This window comes from Ochotona curzoniae, unplaced genomic scaffold (assembly GCF_017591425.1).
Source record: "Ochotona curzoniae isolate NIBS_2020 unplaced genomic scaffold, NIBS_Ocur_1.0 contig_3520, whole genome shotgun sequence".
In the NCBI taxonomy this organism is placed as follows: domain Eukaryota; kingdom Metazoa; phylum Chordata; class Mammalia; order Lagomorpha; family Ochotonidae; genus Ochotona; species Ochotona curzoniae.
In genome coordinates this window covers 4,380,850-4,399,261 of record NW_024465894.1, presented here as the reverse complement: position 1 = coordinate 4,399,261, position 18,412 = coordinate 4,380,850, and the positions used below count along the sequence as shown (strand labels likewise).

The window sequence follows — 18,412 nt, the reverse complement described above, 5'->3', positions numbered from 1 at the left end:
GACTTGGCAAATCAGAAATGTGTTCCATTTGTGCCTCTGTTTTCTTGAAGTCAATGCCCCGGAAGTGAAATACCCATTCACTATAACTAGTTAGAAAACCAAAAAAAATGGTCCTGCTTGCAGACCAGCTGGTTAAGCCACCACTTGTGGCTCCATCCCACATCAGAGTGCCGGTTGGAGCCCTTTGTGATCCAGCTTCCTGCTGATGTGTCTGGGGAAGTACTCGGACCCCTGCCATCCATGTGGGAAAGCCAGAGACCGAGTTCTGCTCTTGGCTTCAGCCTGGCCATTAGTGGCTATTTGGGAAGTGAGCCAGCAGTCTCTCCCTCTTTGCTCTCCCTTTCAAATATACAAATAATCTTACGTATATGGAAAGCACAAAATATGTATAGGGCCCAGCGGCGTGGCCTAGCGGCTAAAGTCCTCACCTTGGACACGCCGGGATCCCATATGGGCGCTGGTTCTGGTCCCGGCAGCTCCACTTCCCATCCAGCTCCCTGCTTGTGGCCTGGGAAAGCAGTCGAGGACGGCCCAAAGCCTTGGGACCCTGCACCCATGTGGGATACCCAGAAGAAGTTCCTGGATCCTGGCTTCAGATTGGCATAGCATTGGCCGTTGCACTCACTTGGGAAGTGAATCATCGGACGGAAGATCTTCCTCTCTGTCTCTCCTCCTCTCTATATATCTGACTTTGTAATAAAAATCTTAAAAAAGACCATCAGTGAGCCCAGTAGAAGTCTGTCCTTTTCCCACCTGGCCTCAGGGTGCTTTAGTGCCCAGCCCTTCCTGCCCTTGCACGAATTGCTCCAGTTGGCTTTACTGTTGCTGTGCCCCTGTCCTGTTTCCCTTGCGGCCTTTCCCTCCTGGCTCCCTTCTGTTCACTATCGGACTTCCTCAGTTCTCCTTCTAGTCCTCCTACCCACCAGCCTTGGCAGACTGACCCACTCTCCACTCTTAGTTTCACTACCATCCATGGTCGTTGCATCCATTACAGTTCCTCTTAGAGCCAGCCACCTGTCCAGCTACAGGACTTAAGATATCCCAAGTTCTGCACAGCTCAGACCATTTCATTCACCTCTTGACTACCTGACATGTGCTGGGGTTCTCTCCATGCCCGCAGTTGGTCAAGAATTAACCCGGGGTCGGGGGGTGTGAGCAACACAATGGCCCAACTGGCTGAGCCTCCGTCTGTAAGTGCCAGTATCCCATGTAGCGCCAGCTCATGTCCTGGATTTTCCACCTCCAATCCAGTTCCCTGCTTATGGCTTGGGAAAGCAGCAGGGGATGGCACTTGGGCCACTGCACCCTGCAGGAGACCCAGAAGAAGCTTCTGGCTCCTGGCTTCAGTTCAGCCCCAGCTATTGGAACCATTTGGAGAGTGAACCAGCAGATGGAGAATCTGTCTCTCCTCTCTGTAAATGTGATTTTCCAATAAAAATCTTTAAAAAAAAAAATTAACCCAGGACTGGCTTTATAGTACATTAAGTTTGTCTCCACCTACAATGCCAGCATCCCATACGGATGCCAGTTCAAGTCCCTGCTGTGTTCCAGTCCCACTCATGGCTCATGTGCCTGGGAGAGCAGCAGACCAACATCCTTTGTGAAAGACCTGGAAGAAGCTCCAGATTCCCGGCTTTGGAGCAGCCCAGTCATTGCGGCCACCTGGGGAGAGAACCAGTGGGGGAAACATTTTTTCTCTATTATCTACATGTAAATCTACCTTTCAAATAAAATGAAAAAAAAATTTAAGATTTATTTTATTGCAAAGGCAGATGTATAGAGAGGAAGAGAGACAGGAAGATCTTCCACCCGATGATTCACTCCCTAAGTGACCACAACGGCCGGGGCTGTGCTGAACTGAAGCCAGGAGCCAGGAGCTCTTTCGGGTCTCCCACGTGGGTGCAGGGTCCCAAGGCTTTGGGCTTGGGTCCCTGCTTTCCCAGGCCACAAGCAGGGAGCTGGATGGGAAGCGGGGCCACCGGGATTAGAACCAGCGAGCATATGGGATCCCGGCGTGCAAGGTGAGAACTTTAACCACTAGGCTATCGTGCCGGGCCCTGCAATGGGAACTTGTAACCTCAGGTCATCATATATTCCCTCGCCTGAGTCAGGAAGTGAATGCCAGAAATATTCACACTGAAAACCTGTATGTTTATGTACTGTAACTCGGACCTCAGCAGAATAGATGCTCTGAGTGCTTGCGTGCTTGAACAGTCTTCTCCCACAGAAGCTCCTCAGGGCAGGGAGCATGTCTGGTGCATTGCTGCTCTCATGCTTGACCCAGAGTAGGGTTGAAATCGAGACCTTTCCAATTAGTGACTTCCTCTCCACAACACTTGTCTGGTGCAGCTTTGCAGAGAGCCTGCAGGGGGCAGTGTCTCCCAGGGTCCAATGTCAAGTGGCTTGGAAGATGAGGGAAGCAAGAAGAGGTGGCCATCACTGCCAGGGGAGTTCCTGCCCGGCCCAGGTCCTCGACGTCAGCCCTGGGTTCTGTCCTGCCACTTTTCCTGTGTTGCTGTCCCCTGGCCTCCCCACCCCTCGAACTCTGCAGGCACCACGACCATGACAACTCCACTCCTCCTTTCTCCGACCCCCAAAAGGTGAACGAAACCAGACGCTTAAGTCACACAGGAAGTTGGGCTCCTGTAATCCTTCCAGCAAGCCTTGCAGGAGGGCCCTGATAACATCTTCGGAGGCCAGAGGGGCTGAGTAATGCGCCAAAGCCAGGAAGAGCAGGATTTGGTGTTCCAGTGCAGAGGTGTGCCTGGCAGTTGCATGGCGTGTCCTCTTCCCAGCACCCATGCTCACTGGCGCTGTGACCTTGGACAAGTGAGTCTGATTAATGTGTCTGGCGTCCTCACCTGTAAATGGAACTAACAGAAGTGTCCCCCTCGGGTGGGCATCGTGCAGCAGGCAAAGGCACCGCCTGGGACACCTGCTCTATTTTCCACCCAGCTTCCTGTGTCTCTTCTCGTCACTTCACTTTTCAAAATAATACACCTTTACAAAGCAAGTCACAGTGTCTTCCTCATAAAGCTGTGGGAGGCTAATGAAACAAGCCAAGCACAGCATTAGTGCAGGCCTGGCAGGAACAAGTGAGAGGGAAAGTTCTTCCATGCATTGGTTCACTCTTCAGATGACCAGCGCTGGGCTACACTGAAGGGCCCCTTCCACACATGTGGGAGACCTGGATGAAGCTCCTGACTCCTTCTCCACGTCCCGTCCAACTCCTTGCCTGTGCCTGAGAAAGCAGCAGAGGACGGCCCAAAGCCTTGGGACCCAGCACCCATGTGGGAGACCCGGAAAAGATCTTTTGCCCCCCCAGCTTCAAATCAGTCTAGCTCTGGCCATTGCGGCTATTTGGGGGTAAACTAGAAGGTGGAAGATCTGTGTGTCTCCTCTGTAGCTCTGACTTTCAAGTAAAAATATGTATGGGGTTTAACATATGATCCTCGGACCCGGCAGCGTGGCCTAGCAGCTAAAGTTCTCACCTTGAACGCGCCAGGATCCCATATGGGTGCCGCTTCTAATCCCAGCAGCCCCACTTCCTGTCCAGCTCCCTGCTTGTGGCCTGGGAAAGCAGTCGAGGACAGCCCAAAGCCTTGAGACCCTGCACTTGTGTGGGAGATCTGAAAGAAGTTCCTGGATCCTGGCTTCAGATTGGCTCAGTTCCAGCTGTTGTGCTCACTTGGGGAGTGAATCATCGGGCGGAAGATCTTCTCTATCTCTCCTCTCTGTGCATCTGATTTTCCAATTAAAAATAAATAAATCTTTAAAAATAAATAAATCTTTTTTAAAAGTTTTGATTGATTTAATATACAGCCAAAAGGCAGGTAAAGCCTTCAGCTGCCCAAGCCAAAGCCTGAAGCCTGGAATCCCACAGGCCTCCCAGGTGGGCCGCAAGGCTCCATCATTTGAGCCTTCACCTGCTGCCTCCCAGGAAGCACATGAGCAGGAAGCTAGAACTGGGAGAGAAAACTCGGACACAAACCCAGGACCACTGACACTGGCTTCCTGGCCATGGGCTAACTCGCTGTGTCCAGCCCTTGTAGCTGTTTGGAAAATAAATCAACAGATAGAAGAATCTCTGTGACTCTCCTTCCTCTCTTACTACTCCTTTCAAATAAATAAATCTACTTCCAGAAATAAACAAACAAATAAATAAGGCTAAGGGAAACAAAGAGTGTAGGGAGATACAGTCACCTCACACTCACCAGAGGAGAGACAGAGAAGATCTGCATGGATCCAGAGGGATCCGGTCCAAGGCGTGGGGTCCCCAGCAGGCCTCTGGAATCCAGGCAGAAGAGTGACTAAGGAGCCTTTAGAAACACACCCTGCAGATAGGATTGTGGCACTATTGTTCCAGGAAAGTGGAAGATGGGAAGCAGCATGACGGCCTATCAGTAGGGGGCTGGTTAGGGATTGAGCTGATATGGGTGGGGCTGGGGGGGGGGCGGGTCTCAGCAGGAGGTCCAGTTAAATTTAAATTTCTGATAAAGTACAAGCACGTCCCATGGCAGTTTGATGCTGAAAGCATCTTCGCTGTTTAACTTGAGATTCAAATTTTTAATTACTTATCAGTATTTTATCTGATGGCCTTATCTCCAAGATAACTGAGAGGAGCAAGGTGAAATGAGACTAGGGTTCATAGAGGGGGTGTATGTGTGATGAGCACACACGCGCCCACACGTGTGTACACGGAGGACAGCTCCTGACGTGGTGAGGACTTATCTAGGGTCACTTGGTCAGCAGTGGGGCTCGGCTCCCCCACCAGTCATTGAACTGTGCTGGGGAGTTCCAGGTGTTATTGCACTGAGTATATAAACACCGTCCAGTTTCCTAAACCTCACTTGAACAATTCTGGTTTAAGAAAAAAAATACCATCTAGGTGGGCATTGGTTGCCATTGGAACGTGTGCATTGCACATCATTGCTGAGCTTTGGGTCCTGTCTATTGCACTTCCAGCTGAAGTACATTCTGGAGGCAGCATATGGCTCAAGGCCACCCACTTGCGAGTCCCTGGATGGAGTTCCTGGCTTCTGACGCATCCCTGGCTGATGCAGGATTTGGGGAGTGTACCAGCAGGTAGAAGATCTCATCTCTTCCTCTTTGTATGTCACTCTGCTTTTCAAATAAAAATAAACACCTGGTTTTTAAGAAGCTGCCAGGAAAGGGAGAGAGAGGGGAAAGGGAGATGACACCAGCATCTCATCTTGGAGGTGATGCTTAAGCTTCAGGGCAGCGCTGGAAGGGTCAGGGAAAGGCGTTCCAGGCAGAGGGGCCAGCAGGGACAAGGTAACACAATGGGCATGGCCCGTGTAGACAGCAAGTAGACCAGTAAGGCAGGGTGTGGGGCATCTTGGCAACTGCCAGCAGAGTTTGGCTGTTGAGAACGAAACAAGGAGCTAACTTTGACCAAAGAAAACACCGGCTCTCTCGTGTGTTCTTCCTTGCATTTGTACCTCAGCAATGCAAAAGGTCCAGGGGTGAGAGAGGTGAGAGCAGAGGAGAGGGGCAGAGCCAGCCTCTTGCCAGCAAGTGCTAACAGGGCTCCGGCAATGCAGGCTGAGTGCTGGGGCTGCCCAGGCTGAGACAGGGCACAAGATAAGCCAGCAGCAGATGGCTGTGGGAACATGGACCCCTTGCACTGCCCACTGGGGAAGGTGCACTCCACGGGAGCCCAGCAAAGCAGCCTCTCTGCAGCCTAGAGCCACAGAGGCGGGGCCCTCCCAGGCATGACGCTGGGCCCTGGCAGGTGCACGGGGCAGGTGCGCAGACCTGGCTTTGTGCCCTGCTCAGCCCACACCTGTTCCCCATCAACTTCCTTTTTCCAAGGGCATCAGATCGCTTTTCCACGTTTGCCCAGGACTGTTCCCACAGCCTGCCTCCTCCCTACATCCCAGGCCAGCAGGTTCCCCCAACTTACTCTTTCATTGGACACAGGAAGAAAAGCAGATCTCAGACGCTGTCTCTCTGTGCCTCATTTACGTGGTTGTGTCTCTTTCTCAGGCACAAGCATTTCACTGGGAATGGCGACACACACAAGCATCTGCAAGAGTGTATCCGGTCCTTTCACAGAAGGTCTTTGTGACCCGGAAGTGTCCTCCCTCTTCACCCTGTGTGGCTCCCCTGCTCAGATACAACCAGACTTTGCCTCGGCTGCCCCAGGAGCTGTAATCTTACTGATTTATTGTTGTTCGCTTGATACATCTCACTTAGCAACAGATCAGCTCAATCCCTGTTTCAGCTACCATTCACCAAGCACCAGCTATACACCAGGCCCTGATCTAGGTGCACAGGACAGGTGGCTGCTGAGCGGGACCATCAGTAGTACAGAGTGCTCATTCAGGCTTTGCAGACATGAACAGCAAAGATATGTGAGCGGCTAGCGAACAGAGAAAGTAAACTCAAAAGACAACGCTTTTGGTGCACAACCTGCCTTACAGTGGAGATACAGTAAAGACAGGCATTGCTCCTCGTTGAAGGTTAGCACTAATGGGGTTAATCAGGTTATTTTCTCTTCAAGATTTATTTTCATTGGAAAGGCAGATTTACAGAGAGAAGGAGAGACAGAGAGAAAGATCTGTCTGCTGATTTACTCCCCAAATGGCCACAATGGCTGCAGCTGAGCTGATCCGAAGCCAGGAGCCAAGGGCCTCCTCCAGGTCTCCCATGCAGAGCAGGGTCCCAAGGACTTAGGCCATCTTCTGCTGCTATTTTAGGCTAGAAGCAGGGAGTGGGAGGAGAAATGGAACAGCTGACACCAACCTGGTAGGGGGCATGAAAGACAGACAGCAAGCTCCAAGGGGCCTGTGGCTTTCCCTAGATGAGACAGGAGTCAGGGAAGCATCAGACCACAAAGAGCTGCACCATTTATTTATTTTTTTAAAGATTGAGTTGAAAGGCAGTTACAGAATGAAAAGGAGAGGCAGAGAGAGAGAGAGAATTGACCATCCACTAGTTCACTCTTCAAATGGCTACAACAGCCAGGGCTGGTCCAGGCCACAGCCAGGATCCAGGAATTCTTATCCAAATCTCCCATAAACACTGGGACCATCATCCGCTGCTTTCCTAGACCAAAAGCAGGAAGCTGGATCAGCAGCAGAGCAGCTGGGACTCAAACCAGTAGTGAAGCGGGCAGTGGCTTACCACCTAGTCCTCCGCACTGGTCCCTTCATGCGTTCAGGGCTGTAAAAGATACCCCTGCCTGACTGCACTGTTACAGAGAGAGTCCTCCTGCACGGCTGTTTGCACACCTGGGCTAGTAAAGGATGAAGGCAAGATGTCAGCAGGAGAGGGCATGCACTAGGCAAAGACCTGCCCCCTGCCCCTGTGGCAGCTATCAGCCCGCTGCTGAGGGACAGCCACAGGGCTGCCCTTGCATCTCTCTCCAGATATGGCTTCTGAGGCTGTGAGAAATGTCTGTATACTTCTTCCCTCCTCTGTCTTCACAGATAGCACACTAACCATGCCATTTCCACCAGCTTCTCAGTACTTACTGTAAAAAAGTTATTTATTTGAAAGGCAGAGCCACAGAGAGGCCAGGTAGGGGAGAGTCAGACAGAGATTTTCTACCTGCTGGTTCTTCCCCCGAATAGCCGCAACAGCCTGGGCTGGGCCAGGCTGAAGCCAGGAGCCAGGAACCCCATCCTGATCTCTTAAGGCCCTTGGGCCATCTTCCCCTGCCTTCCCAGGAACATCTGCAGGAAGCTGGATCAGGAAGAGCATGGCCAATACTGGAACCTGCTGGGCCACAGCACTAGTCTGCAGACAGGGTTCCACGTTCATGGCACCTCCAGTTTTCTCCTTTCTCTTTGGCACATGGGTAACATGACCTCTCAGTACTGTAGTGGCTGCTCCCAGGGGCATTGGCCACATGTAGGAGCATGGAATACTCCTCGGGGATGCCACAGGGGCAACCTTGAGGGTAAGCCTATTACACAAAGCCTGCCTCAGCCCTCGGCAGGTGCTCTGCAAAGGAGAGGGAAAAGGGCTGTGCATATTATCTCAAGCCCCCAGCTTTGGGCCATGCCCAGCAGACTTGGACTCTGACCTAGAAACTTCCCTTGAGGCCAAGGTATTCTGGGGCAGTGGACCACTGGGGGCCTGTAGGGGAAGGTTGAATCACTGTTCTCTGGGAAGTGTGTGGGACTCTGTGAGCCGAGCATTCTGTGTTTTAAATCAAAGGCCAGGGAGGAAGTGGAGCCCTCTAGCACTCCTAGAACTCTCCTTTCTGACTGGTGATCTCATTACCGGGGGTCAGTTTAGCCTAATGGAGGCAGAACATCCTCCTCATGGCCGCAGGAGACCCGAAGGAGCACTCCTGGCTCAGGACCCACAGAAAAAGCTCCGCCCCTTCACCTGACATGCAAATCACAGCCAGGTGGGCCTACTCTCCCTTATCAGTTAGAAAAAGATAAAACAGGCTTCCACCACACCCTGGGGTGGCTGTGTTGCGGATGGGAGTGCAAGGTGGTTGAGCCTCTTAGCGGGTCAGCGTTTGAAGCAACACACCATTTGACCCCAGGTGCAAGGGGGTGTGTCAAAGGCATTCATTGACCGGCTTTGTGGTCAAAAGGAATGGTTGTCCTCCAAGGCCCTGCGTGAGGTCAGCTCTGAGACTGGGGCTACATCTTTTTACAAGGAAGGGATCTACGTTGCTGATGTGGGACTGAATGTTAAGCCAGGTGTCCTGCCTCTGAGTGTATTGCCCACACATACATATGCACCTCCCTGTGTACATAAAGGTGGCCTCTGGAAGGTCATGCAAGGCAACTGAAAGCCATCTCTGAGATGGAGGGAGATTCCTGTACCTGAGGACCTGAGGACTGTGAATGACCTTTTTTTTTTTTTTTGGTTGTTGCTTTTGTTTTAGTGAGGGACACACACCTGTTCGCATTTCCCAGCCCTGGTGACACCAGGTGTTCCCCCAGTGCTTCCAAAGCCATCGTACCAGTTACCTACAAGGTTAGTGTGTGCCTGGGAGGCACTATGGCCAGCAGAGGGCACCCCAGGACTATGCCCAGGGAAGGGAAGGGGCCTCCAGGTGTGGGGGGCCACTTCTGGGAAGCTCTGTATCAAAGTGTCTTCTCCTGCTAGGTGGCCAGCACCTTTAGGCCGCCTAAGGCCACATCTCCACGACCCAGTGCACAACCCCAAAGCCACCTCATGGTCTCCTCCGCCGGCTCTGCCAGGCAGGAAGGCAAGGGGTGGCCACAAAGATTTCTGGGGTAACTGAATCAAATCCAAGTATGCAGAGAGATCCCCTACACTTAAATCTCTGCTGGACCCTTCCCAGGCTCAGGTGGCCTATCTAGGGTAAGCAAATGGAAAGTTGCACCTGTGGTCTTAGACACCAAGAGTCTGGGACTCCTTGACCCATCAAGGCAGCTCCAGGATGTGACCCCACGGGAAAAGTTATCTTAAAAGACTGCACGTAAGGCCCAGCGGAGTGGCCTAGTGGCTAAAGTTCTCGCCTTGAATGCGCCGGGATCCCATATGGGTGCCGGTTCTGGTCCTGGCAGCTCCACTTCCCATCCAGCTCCCTGCCTGTGGCCTGGGAAAGCAGTCGAGGACGGCCCAAAGCTTTGGGACCCTGCACCCATGTGGGAGACCTGGAAGAAGTTCTTGGATCCTGGCTTCGGATCGGCATAGCATCAGCCGTTGCGCTCACTTGGGGAGTGAGTCATCGGACGGAAGACTTTCCAATAAAATAAATCTTAAAAAAAAAGATTGCACTTAAAAAGAAGTAAAATTAAAAAAAATAAATAAAAGACTGCACTTGGTGCCAGCATCATGACATAAGAGGTCGAGACTCCACCTGCCAGAATCCCAAATAGGCACTGGTTCCTGTCTGCACTGCTTCACTTCTGCTCCAACACCATGCTCGTCACTTGGGAAAGCAGTAGAGGATGGCCCAAATCCTTGGGCCCCTGCACCCACGTGGGAGACCCAGAAGAATCTCCTGGCTCCTGGCTTCAGACCAGCCCAGCTTCACCAGCCATCTCTTGCTCTCCTTTCTTTGTAAATTTGCCTTTCAAATAAAAATAAATAAATCTTTTTTTTTTCTTTTTTTTTTTTTTTATTATTTTTGTTTTATTGGAGAGGCGGATATACAGAGAGGAGAGACAGAGAGGAAGATCTTCCGTCCGATGATTCACTCCCCAAGTGAGCGCAACGGGCCGATACTATGCCGATCCGAAGCCAGGAGCCTCTTCTGGGTCTCCCACGCGGGTGCAGGTTCCCAAAGCTTTGGGCCGTCCTCGACTGCTTTCCCAGGCCACAGGCAGGGAGCTGGAAGGGAAGCGGGGCTGCCGGGATTAGAACCGGCGCCCATATGGGATCCCGGGCGTGCAAGGCGAGGACCTTTAACCACTTGCGCCACCGCGCCGGGCCCAATAAATCTTTTTAAAAAGAAGACTGCAGGGGGCCCTCAAGATAAAGAGGATGGTGCTGGCAGGTGGCAGAGCAGGTTAAACACAATTGCCATCGCATATGGAGCACCCGTCCCAGGCCGTCCCCGGGTGGGATGGCCACAATAACCAAGTAGGGCTGCCTTGAGGCTGTTTTGTGGGGCACACATAGGTGTTAAATGAATCATTAATACCAAATCTAGATTTCCCAGAATTCCAGAGACTCTGCCCCTGTCCTTTAGCTAGATGACATTTGAAATTTCACATTAAACATCTCCCCATTCTTCCCAGTTTTCCTGGGTCTGTATAGTCTTAAGAGGGTTTCACTGGCCAGCCTGACCTTGTGCTAAATCTCATTCCCTGAAGGCACCTGTTTCTGACTGCACCTGCTTCTGACTTCTCTCGTTCAACCTCACGAGCTCTGAGCTGTAGTACAGTTGTAATGATACATTGTCCGTAATAGAGTTTGCACCCTGACTATGCTACTGACAAACCAGGGTGACTGTTCCCATGGGTGTTGCCTGGGGCCACAGTCAGGAGTGTTGGCCGTTGATTAGATTCACTAGGGAGGAGATTTAGACCCACTCCAGGGACCCCACCCAGACTAACTGGATCAGGGTGTGTGGGGAAGGGGGGTGGGGAGAGCAAGGGGCAAGGTGATGGACCCAGCTTTGGGATTTTTAGCGTTCCCCTAGCGACATCTGATGTTGGGTTAGGGTTGCGAATCCCTGGGATGCAGCTGGCCAGCTGTGGGGAGGGGCGGGGGGTGAACAGGTGGACCTGAGTTAACTCACCTGTTGGTAACCGGTGACAATTCTTCCAAGGCGGCTGTGTCAGCCGACACGTCCTCAGCAGGTTGATAACAGCGACCTCTGTGTCCCTCTGGTGGATGTGAACGGCCACAGCTCACCACGGTCTGAATTTGGCTCTCTTGTCACTACGGAGGTGGAGCTGCTAGGGAGAAGGAAAAGATGCGCGGGGGCGAGAGTTAGCAGAGGGAAAGGAGGGCTGGGACGGCAGGTGCCAAGGGGTAAAGGTTGGGCTGCTGCAGGACCAGAAGGAAGGCTCAGGAAGGACTGGGGGTTCCAGACAGGTCAGCGGGGCTGGGGCGGACAGACGCAGCCCCGGCTCACTTCCACCTCCCACGGTCCTCCACAACTCCCGCCAGGCGGAATTTACGGGGGGGTTCCTCAGGTGCACCCCGCCTGGCTGCAGGAGGGCCGGCCGCTTTGGTCTTTTCTGCTCGAGCCCGCCCACCTCGCCCGGGGGGGCCTGGAATGCGTGGGTGTGAGTGTTGGGGTGGGGAACCCCCCTCAGCCCTGCCCGTCTCCCGCGGTGCCCGTTCTTCAGCAGGTGCCTCCTCACCTGAAAACCCTTCCCGACTCCTCCGAGGCGCAGCCCCCGCCCCGGGAGCGGCTCTGGAGTGGCACTCGGGGTCTTCCTCTCCCCCTTGATGTTTGCTCACTTCCTTGGGAAGCTGCCCCGACACCCCCCCCCCCAGGTGCGCCACGTCTCCCTCACCGTGCCCCCTTCAAAGCGCTCTTCCCCTGTGCGTTCTTCTGCTTATCTCGTCTGCCTCCTCTCGCCCCACCGGGAGCTACCCGCGGCTAGAGACCCCGCCCGGGCGGCCGAGGGGCCGCGGTCCCGGAGCCCGGCAAGCCGCTGAGGGGGTGAAGGCAACGAAAGCACGTCGCGAAAGACTGCTGCCATTTCGGGGCGCCCGGCGTCCCGCGAGGGATGTCCCCTGGCCTCGCTCCCACCGCCACCCAGCCAGGTGTCCTGTCACCGCGCCCCCCGTGCCACCACGCTCTCCGCTCGCCGGAGGAAGTTTCCGGCCTCCTCAGCGAGCTCCAAGCCCCGCAAGGTCAGGGACGCGCGGCGCCAGGGGGCGCCCGAAACGTGGCGGCCGCGGCCCCGGGGCGCTGAGCTGGCGGAGCGCCGCGCGTCCCGCCTCACGGGGGTTCCCGGCGCCCGGCGCTCCGCCCTCGGCAGCGCGCGAGGCCGCCAGCCCAGCTGCCTCAGCCCCGGCCCCCGCCCGAGCGCTCAGCGCCACGCGGCGCAGGCCCCGCCAGACCCCGGCGCACCTGCTTGGGGCGTGGCCTTCGGGCCGAGGGACGCCTCCGATTGGCGGGGAGGTGACAAAAGGGCGTGGCCGCAGCGGCCCCGCCCCGCCCGCCCGCCTGAGGATTTAAGGCGGCGGCGGCGGATTCCACTTAGAGCGCCGTGGTTGGGTCTTGCGACGGGGAGGTTTTTCTGTGGTCGCCACGCGAACCTGCCGCCCGTTCCCTCGAGCACCATGCCGCGCTCTTTTCTCGTCAGGAAGCAGTTCGTGCCCCGCAGGAAGCCGAACTACAGCGAGCTGCAAGACTCTAGTTTGGGTGTGTGGTAGGGCGGGTCCCGGGAGGAGAGGTGGGCGAAAAGGCTGTGCTGACGGGATGGACTTGGCGCCCAAGGGGCGTCCCAGGAGTTCGGTGGGGATATGAGGAGGAGGGGGCCCTGCGTCCCGGGTCTCAGTTGTGAGGAGAGAGGGCTGGAGAGGGGTCCGGGGCCGCGGCGGGACAGGAGGCAGCTCGTGCCCGGGCTCTGGTGTTCCGGAGTCCGGGGCTTTGAGGGGGCAGTAGCTGGGAAGAGCAAGTGTCGCCGCCTGCCCTGGAGTGACTGGGGTCTTGGCCCAGGACGGGACTAAAGGAACAGATCTGGGAAGGGCCACACAGAGCTGGGGCTGGGTGACCGGCCAGGGGGCCGTCGTGCCAGGGCAGGGCTCTTTGTGCACAGGTTCCTGGTGTGTGTTGACTGACTGACCGATGGATTGACGCCTTCCCTTTTTCTCTCTCCCTTCAGAGTTCACCTTCCAGCAGCCTTACGACCAGGCCCACCTGCTGGCCACCATCCCGCCTCCCGAGGTCCTCAAGCCCACGGCCTCGCTGCCCACACTCATCTGGGACTCCCTGCTGGTGCCTCCCGTCCCGCGGGGGCCCGTGGTGGCCTGGGCCGCCCTGCAGGTGGCCGAGCTGACTGTGCTGTCCGAGGACAGTGGCCAGGGCTCACAGCCACCCAGCCCGCCCTCACCGGCGCCCTCCTCCTTCTCCTCGGCCTCACTCTCCTCCCTGGAGGCAGAGGTGTGTACCACCTGCCCGGCCTTGGGCCCACTGCCCAGGCCGCTGAGCCAGCTGTGCGGGACCAAGGAGCCCCAGGCCCGCAAGGCCTTCACCTGCAAATATTGCGACAAGGAGTACCTCAGCCTGGGCGCCCTCAAGATGCACATCCGCAGCCACACGCTGCCCTGCGTGTGCGCCACCTGTGGCAAGGCCTTCTCCAGGCCCTGGCTGCTGCAGGGCCACGTGCGGACCCACACAGGTGAGTGCACCCCACAGCCCTGCCTCTCCCAGCTAGCCTGGGGACCACAGCATTCATGGTGGACCAGGCCAACTACTCCCTGGGCCCCCCTGTGCAGCCAAATGGACAAGGGGCGGCCGAGATGACACCTGGCTGTCAGGGCCAGGTGTGAAGGGAGCTGTCGGCTCCGCCCTCCCCTGCCCGGCCCCGCCCTGGGCAGACAGGATGTTGTCAGACCCCCCACCTGGCCCTGAAGCCTGCCCCGGGGACTTGCTCAGGCTGTGGGCAATTGGAAGCTTTGTTTCCTCACCTTGCAGGGTGTAAGCACGCGTCCCCGAAGCACTAGCTGAGGCACTTGAGATGCTTGGGACTAGGCCAAACTCTCACGAAAAAAAAAAAAAAAAAAGGCAGTAACTGGCGTTCATTGGGCTTCTCTGCTGTGTCACCTTGGGCAGGCAGGTTCACCTCTCTGAGCCTCTGAGGGTGATGGTAGTCCCTGGCACCCGGGTGGGGCGCTGATCACATCATGTCACCTCCCTTCTCCCGTCCAAGTCCGTCACCCTGGCCGGGAGCAGGTACGGAGGCAGCTGCATCGCAGGAGCTGGGAAAGGTGGCCACCGACTGTATAGTGAAGGCCCAGACCCGGAGTCTGTTGAAGGAGAAGGTTCAAGGGTCATAACCATTGGCCTTTGGGTCAAGCTGGCCAGGTGGCTGACCTTGAAGTGGTGCGGGTCAGAGAAGTGGCCTGGCATCCAGCAGGTCCTTTTGGCATCACTGTCATGCCGCTGTAAAGCGACACAGTAGCCCTGGCGCAACCTGGAAGGTCATGTGGCCTAGCGCCTCTCCTGGGTGCCTGCCTAGCTAACCAGGGGCTGTATGTTGGGCTTCGAGACCCTCTGGTTCTCTCCTCCCGGCCCCCAGCTCCCATTATTTTAATGTAAAGGCACGGCTCAGCCCCAAACACACACACACACACACAAAAACCCGTTGAAATGCACTGTGGCTGTCCTCATTGACTCCCATTGTGCGCTTAATGGTGGGCCCAGTGGGTGGGGGCTGGGAGGGGTAGAGCAGGTGCACGGGCAGTGGTGCCCAGCACCTGTTCCAGGCTGCAGCTGCTGGCCCATGGCGGGGCTGGCCGCTTTAATCCGGGAGGTATCGCATGTCCAGTGCCCCTCTTGGCGGCCTTTGTCCCCGCCGGCCCGGTGCCGATTTCACACTTGCCAGGAGTGTCATAAAGGCGTCTGGGGAGGCAGGGGACGGGGAAGGCAGGAGGGCTGTGCGGCCTCCCTCTCCATCACATCTCCTTCCCGCTCTGAGCAGGTTTATGTCCAGTCATACTGGGGTACTCCCCTGCTGGGAGGCAGTTCTCACAGCTTTGCTCAAGGCCTGAGGAAGTGGTGCTGTCCTTATCTTGGAAGTCGCCAAGCCCTCCAGGCCCTGCCACTCAGTGGCAGAGCCAGACCCCTGATGGGTGCTCCCAGCCTTCTGCCCAGCTCCATGAGAGCCTGTGCACACCCTCCCACCCTAGCTGTCCGGCACAGCCCTGGGCACCAGGAGGGGTGTGGAGTCCCGTCTCAGCCCTCCTGAGTTCCTGCCCTGGGAGTTAGTGAACTGTGGGAAGATAGCCTGGTGTATGCTACGTGTCTGTTAATTTGGGGTTATTCTTTTGTTCCTTCAGGTACAGAATATATATTCTTAATTATTCATTGTAGACATTTATTGATTTACTTAGTAAAAAGCAGAATTAGGGAGGTAGAAACAAGAAATCTTCCAGTTATTGGTTCACATGGCACTAACTGCCAGGGCTGAGCCAGGCCAGAGCCAGGAGCCTGTAACACCATCCAGGTCTCCCACATAGGTGTAAGGTCTAAGAACGTGGGCCATCTGCCACTGCTTTCCCAAGTGCACCAGTAAAGAACTGAATCAGAAGTTGAGCAGCTGGAACTTGCACTAGTTCTCATACGGGATGCTGGTATTAGCAGGGACTTAGCTGGAGGTGGAGCAGCCAGGGCTCCAGGCAGCACTGATGGGATGAGGGCTTCCCAGGCTGCAGCTTAACCCACTGCATCTCAGCACCTGTGCCCATCTGCACATTGACATGGACAGTTGGGCCGCAGGAATAGCTCCTGATACGTGGGAACAGCTTGATAGGCATTAGTTAAATATGTTTGAATGGACTTTTAAGTTGAAAAATACTACACTCCACAAGAAAAATCCAATGCACTTTGAGTGGGGCAGGAGCATAAAAGGGTATTGCCTGGTGAAGGAAAATCAGGGTCCTTTTTTTGTTTTTTAAGATTTACTAGAAAGGCAGATTTACAGAGAGGAGAGACAAAGAAAGATCTTTATCTTCTGGTTCATTTCCCAAATGGCCACAGTAGCCAGAGCTGAGCCAATCTGAAGCCAGGAGCCTCTTCCAGATCTCCCACATGCATACAGAGCCCCAAGACTTTGAGCCATCTTCTGTTGCTTTTCCAGGCCATTGGCAGGGAACTGGATGGGAAGTGGAGCAACTGGGACAGAACCAGCACCCATATGGGATGCTGGTGCTTGCAGGTGAAGGATTAGCCAATTGAGCCATCATGCCAGCCTCCATCAGGGTCCCTTTTAAGACTGGCTCATTTTGCAAGCACTTATTGAGCACTTACTGTGTACTCAGTCCCACATACGCTTCCTAACCTGGCCTTGGCTAGGCAGATGGTGTGTCAAAGCCACCAAATCCTGGGTTGAACCTTGGGGGTGTCCCAGACCCTGGGCTAGGAATGGATTCAAGGGAGGCCCTCCCCTTACCTAGTCAGGTTGGTGGACAGCCCTGGAGACTTGGGGTTATGACGCAGCAGGTGCTGTGACCAGGGAAGCAGGCTGCTCGGGCTGGGTGGGCAGCCAGACACTAAGCTTTGTCTCTAGACAGAGGTACGGTGAGCAGTGTACACAGTGCAGGGTTGCTGGGTGACCCTGAACCTGCTCCTTGACCTTAATGCCTCAGTTTCCACCATCTCTAAGCTGAGGACTTGGGTCAAATGGCCATAGGATTAGTCAGGATCCAGCAGTTGTTGGAGGGAGCAAATGTGTAGCCCTTTTCTGGGGTACCAACCCCCTGCTAGGCAGGTGGACAAATGAGAAAATGCAGGCTCCTAGAAGGCAATTTGCTCAAGGTTGCACAGTGGGAAGTCCTGGTCAGTTCCAAGCTTAGTCTTTCTGGGCTCACGGGTTCTTTCTCAGGCTGTTTGGGAGGCTCACTCAACACCCCACCCTCGTCCCCTGCTCTCTGTCGGCAGGCGAGAAGCCCTTCTCCTGCTCTCACTGCAACCGCGCCTTTGCCGACCGCTCTAACCTGCGCGCGCACCTGCAGACGCATTCAGACGTGAAAAAGTACCAGTGCGCGGTGTGCGCTCGGACCTTCTCCCGCATGTCCTTGCTCCACAAGCACCAGGAATCGGGCTGCACGGCGGGCCCACGCTGACCCAGCGCCTCTTCCCGCCACTCCCTCCCTGGCCCAGGGCAGCCTCTGCCTGCTCCTGGAGGCTGGAGCCCGCCTCCTCTCACTGCCCAGGAATTCCTTCACAGCAGCGGCTGCAGCGGCCCCCGCAGGACTTCGTGAAGACAGATTTCTGCTTTCTAACACTCCGTTCTGGGCATCCCGGCGTGCTCCGCAAGAGGCCTTTCCGCAGCCCACCTTCAGTTGTGGGCTTGTGTATCTAGAGAGGTTTAGATACAGCTGCTGCAAGACTGCCACAGACTGACAGGAAGCTCTCACCCCACGCCCCAGCCCTCCCCGCCTCAGGCCACCCTCCACGAGGTGTGACTAACTATGCAGTAATCCGCCCCCAGGTGCAGCTTCAGGTCCCGCGGGGGTGGGCGCCTGACAGGAGGCCATGTCTAGACCCCAAGGTGCCCCTGGGCTTGGGCAGCTGTGTCAGCCTCGTGTTTGTCACTGCGGCACCTGTTTCACGGACAGTTTAACAGTGTCTCAGAAGAGACTGGGTGGTGGCCCTCGGCCTGACCCCTGTGTCTCCCGGAACTATTTTGGGGCCCAACAGGTGGGCCTGCAAGAAAGATGTTTACATTTTAAAAGGTACACTGGTATTTATATTGCAAGCAACCTTTTGAATTATGTTTTGTACAGTTATGTGTACAGTTTATTGATATTCAATAAAGCAGTTAATTTATATATAACAAATAACAAAGCATCTGCCTGGTCTTAGAGAAGAGAGGGTATTTTTTTTTTTTAAAGATTTATTTTTATTATTTTTTATTGGAAAGGCAGATATACAGAGAGGAGAGACAGAGAGGAAGATCTTCCGTCCGATGATTCACTCCCCAAGTGAGCGCAACGGGCCGATACTATGCCGATCCGAAGCCAGGAGCCTCTTCTGGGTCTCCCACACGGGTGCAGGGTCCCAAAGCCTTGGGCCGTCCTCGACTGCTTTCCGGGGCCACAGGCAGGGAGCTGGAAGGGAAGCGGGGCTGCCGGGATTAGAACCGGCGCCCATATGGGATCCCGGGCGTGCAAGGCGAGGACTTAACCACTTGCGCCACCGCGCCGGGCCCGAGAGGGTATTTTAAAAGGAAATGGGGCAGGAACTCCTAGCGCCTCGAGATTTCTGATGCAGCCGTTTAAATCTCACCCTCGGAAGTACCACGTGGCATTGGCGCCCTGG

The 18,412-nt window shown here is 55.3% G+C and overlaps 1 protein-coding gene across 1 annotated transcript; it reads left to right on the top strand.

Annotated features, from left to right (window-relative positions):
- Nucleotides 1–12,708: 12,708 nt before the first annotated feature.
- SNAI1 (snail family transcriptional repressor 1) lies at nucleotides 12,709–17,214 on the top strand. The gene is made up of 3 exons (XM_040981058.1): nucleotides 12,709–12,790; nucleotides 13,254–13,769; nucleotides 17,030–17,214. The coding sequence occupies exons 1-3, from the start codon at nucleotides 12,709–12,711 to the stop codon at nucleotides 17,212–17,214; spliced, it is 783 nt and encodes a 260-aa protein (XP_040836992.1).
- The last annotated feature ends 1,198 nt before the right edge of the window (nucleotides 17,215–18,412 follow it).